Source organism: Elephantulus edwardii, unplaced genomic scaffold (genome assembly GCF_000299155.1).
Source record: "Elephantulus edwardii isolate Elephantulus edwardi_28Jun2011 unplaced genomic scaffold, EleEdw1.0 scaffold00573, whole genome shotgun sequence".
NCBI lineage: Eukaryota > Metazoa > Chordata > Mammalia > Macroscelidea > Macroscelididae > Elephantulus > Elephantulus edwardii.
This window is the reverse complement of record NW_006400323.1, coordinates 101664-105873: the sequence shown is the minus strand read 5'-3', so window position 1 is coordinate 105873 and position 4210 is coordinate 101664. Positions and strand designations below refer to the sequence as shown.

Below are 4210 nucleotides of genomic sequence, written 5' to 3'. Positions count from 1 at the left end.
ATATTTCACTCAGCATAATGTTCTCCAGAGTCAACCATTTTGAATAATATTGCATGAGTTCCTTGTTTTTCAATGCAGCATAGTATTCCATTGTCTTCACCCCCTTCTTAAACCCACTACATTGTGCAATCCTGTGGTCTCGTCCCTGCTCCTCCCAAGCCTTCTTTTCCCACCCCTCCTTTCCCTGGGACCCCATATATGTTTGATTAATGATCCTTTTATTTTTATAGTCATGGTCTTAAGAAGTTCTAGTGGCCCAGTGGTAAGAAGCTGTACTGCAGTCCCAAAGGCATGTGGTTTGAAGCCACCAGCTGCTCCGATGGTTAAACCTCCTTCCCTGAGATTTATTGCCTCTGAAAACCAATTATGGGGTCAGCTCTAGCGTGCTTCTGACTCCATGGTAAACAACTGCCTATGTGAAGGAATTGTAGACAACTATCCTGGCGAAACGTTCACCAAAATTCTAAATCTTTACTGCTTGCAAAGAAGTTCTCTCAATGTTAATTGGTTGAGGGCTGACATTGCTGACAAGAGCCATGTGAGGAATGTGTCTCACAGACGTGTGTACTCTTTCATGTTTTTGGATACGTGTGGTAGGTGAGGACACATGTACAGAGAGTTTGGAAACCTGTAGTAATCCTTCTTCCTTTAGTTATGTACGGAAATGTTTTCTTTTTGCCAACCCCCCTGGATAGTACCTCAGAAAAGACAGCAGATAGAAAATTCAGACTGCAGATGGGCCTCAATAAATGTCACTAGTAATTTGCATGAACAATAGTGTGAAACTTAGAATGTGGAGAAAAAAATTTTTTTTTTTTTTCTTACATCCATGGACACATCCAAGAACATATGTCACAGAGAAACCTAAAGATAGTAAGGAATGTGAGAAAATATTTCCACCATCAAGTCAGCTCCCCACACATAGAAGAATTCACACAGGAGAGGGAACTTATGAATGTAAGGAATGTGGGAAAACTTTTTCTCAGCTTTACTCTCTAATTGAAGATGCGAGAATTCACCCAGGAGAGACACCTTATGAATGTAAGGAATGTGGGAAAACATTGTTGCTTTCTTCTCGTAAGTGTTTGTGTTACAATTCACACAGGAGAAAGACCTTATGTATGCAGGAAATATGGGAAAACCTTTGCACAGTCAAGTCCTCTCACACAACATAGAAGAAGTCACATATAAAAGAGAGACCTTATCCATGTAAGGAATATGAGAAAACCTTTTTTAAAGCATCTTAGTCAACAAAGAAGAATTCATACAGGAGAGAAACCTTATCAATGTTAGGAAGGTGGGAAAATATTTTTTCTGCTTGCTTCTGTAACTGTACGTGCAAGAGTTCACACAGGAGCGAGACCTCATAATTTCAAGGTAGACAATAAAGTCTTTTTCATACTGGCACCCTCATTAACCACAGAATTCACACAGGAGAATGCGCAGTCTGTAAATATTTGTACTTGTTTTGTAGACAAAAGGTATGAATATAAGGAATGTAGTAATTTCTTCAGTTAATCCTGTTGTCTCAGCATCTTCGATCTCACACTGGAAATGACAAGGAGAATCTGCAAATATAGCGGGAGTTTTATTATAATTATTATTTGTGTGCACCATCAAATTGGATCTGACTGGTACCGGAGGAGATAGTCCCTCCTTCTCCAGCAGAGTATCTGGTGGATTTGAACAGCTCACCTCTGGGATTGCAATGCAGCTTCTTGCCACTAGGCCACCAGAGCTCCCGCAAATATAAAATTTTATTGTAAAAGTGATGTTTCCTTGTTAGTGGTTTTCTTCTAGAGGTCCAAGTGATAATTTCTCTTTAAAAGCCATTGATCTCACCAAAACTATCGCAGAACATATGGGTGTGAATATGACTTGTTTGTAAATTCTCAGGTTCCTAATTAATTTCCTTTTTTCATACAATTAAATGATTTCATATTTTGAAGACTTTAATCAATTTATTTGAATCCCAATTTTTTTCTTTAAAATTTCTTTTGTGGTTGTAAATGATCTCATTTTGGGTAAAGATTTGCTCATGAATGACATTTTACATTTTATTAGCCAGTATAAAATGGATTATTTTAAGTTTTTTGTGAGGTGATATTGTGAGGCTACCATCGTTCTGATTTCTGTTCTATTTTTATCTTGTAGCTGCAAACTACACGTATACAATGTGTCTAGCACTTGTGATAGTTCCAAAATTCCATGTTTTCCAAACACAGTATTAGCAAAATCAACTTTTTTAGCAGATGGCATAAAGGAATGTAGAATATTGACTGGCGGCGTGGTAGAATGATAATTCATAATCCTTACCCCCGGGTAGATATGATACGCCAACCACATAAAAAGGCAGACAGTGGCTTGTGAAAGCTAGTGGAAAAAGTAAGCCATGACCATGTGTACCCAGATTGTTAATTTCAATACACATAATGTCTAATAATATTCATGTCTAACAGACCTTTGCTTCCCCTTTTCAAGTACAGCAATTATCATAAGCACACAGTTTTCAAACAGGAAGAGGACATACACTATGGATTAAACAGGAAGGGTTGTTTAAGGGGATAACAATCAGTAATAAGAGTTTGCTTAAAAGTTGTAAAAGTTTCATTTCATTTGTCCAACCTCTAGGTGGTGTTGTTGTTACGTGCCATCAAATTGCCTGCAGCTCGTTGTGACCCTGTGTACAACAGCCCTAAACCCTGCTCTGTCTTGTGCTCATCTTATTTTCCTTGACACATCTACCCCCTTTATCCCAGTCACTGAGTCAATCCATCTCATCAAGGGTCTTTCTCTCTTGCTGTTCCTCCACCCTCTCGAGTATGACCTCTCTCTCCAAGGACTGATCTCTCCTTGCAACAGACTATGTTAGATGAAACTTCAGAATCCTTGCCTCCAATGAGCAGCCCGATCTAACACTCTCCAAGACGAAACTGTTTGTTCTTCTAGCCATTCATGGTATATTCAATACTCTTCTCCAGCACCACAACTCAAAGGCATCATTGCTTTTTCTGTCATCCCTAGTCATTGTCCAGCTCTCTGATGCATAGCAAGTAATTGCAAAGACCATGGCCTGTATTAGGCGCACTTAGTCTCTATACTGACATCGTTGCTCTTCAGTACTTTGGAGACAGCTGACTTTCCCAATGCAATTTGTCTTTTGATTTCCTGGCTGCTGGTACCAAGAGTATTGATTGTAGAGCCAAGCAAACTGACGCTTTTGACAATCTCAATGTCTTCACCATAATTTCTTCTTTTAATCCTCTCTTTTAATACATACCCTGCTTGTATAACAATAATTCGTCTCCAGCCTGGTCCTTGCTAGTGGGAGAGAAATGCCCGGTCCCTTTGCAAAGCTCCAGTCTTCCTGACAACAGTAATAGAAAAGAACTGGTATCCGTTTCGTTATTGAAATCTTTAGTTCAGGCCATATACCTATAAAATATCCACAGAAGGGCCACCTAGTTTTTCCATTCTTAGCTTTTTTTTTTTCTTTCCCCCCCTTTTTTTAAACGTTTAATTAATTTTACTGAACATTTACAGAGATTATGGATTTCCATTCATTCAATGTTGCACTGCATTCCTAGCTTTTTGTTGTTAAGACGAGTCATAGAGACCCTATGATCGAAAGACCTGAACACTTGTATAATTTTGGTCGTTTCTCCATGTTCACAGAGTTTCCGGAGACAAGCCATTTCGGAAGTGGATGCCACTCCTGCTTCCAAGCTTGTTTGAATCGGAATCTGCACCAAATACCGTCCACCATTGGGGATATAACATTTACAGGGTCTCTAACTCCAGGGTCAGAACGAATGCTCAGCAAGCTGACCTTGCTCTTTGTTTCCGCCCGGTGGTCTTTTTCTGAGTCACTTCCGGCTCACACACCGGAAGTAGACGTGCGCTGAGTGCCTGTTGCCCCTCCCTTTGCTGTCGACGTAGTTGGGAGGCGGGCTTGTCCTTGTGTCCGTCGTATTTGGCCTGGCCGCCCTCACGGGCGAGGTCCAGTTCCCTTTCCGAGTCCGAGGCGGCCTCTCCCGCGCTCGGGTCGTGTCCGGCGTGTCCAGGAGCCCCGGGTCTTCCTCTCCTCCGCCTGCCGCCGCTTCGCGCCCTTCCCGCCCCCGCGGCCTCAGCTGCCCAGTGTCCGGAGCGGCCCTGCTCGGGGCTTGCCCCGGCCAGGATGGAGGACCAGGGTGGTGGTCAGTCCCCGGGG

At 41.9% G+C, this 4210-nt stretch overlaps 1 protein-coding gene across 1 annotated transcript in view; it reads left to right on the top strand.

Moving 5' to 3' along the window:
• The window catches only part of LOC102877009 (zinc finger protein 331-like), a 63995-nt gene that overhangs the window by 7366 nt on the left and 52419 nt on the right, over positions 1 to 4210 (top strand). The window contains exon 2 of the mRNA XM_006903340.1: positions 3940 to 4196. Within this exon, the coding sequence (XP_006903402.1) occupies positions 3940 to 4196 (257 nt within the window). The remainder of the gene's footprint in view (positions 1 to 3939; positions 4197 to 4210) is intronic.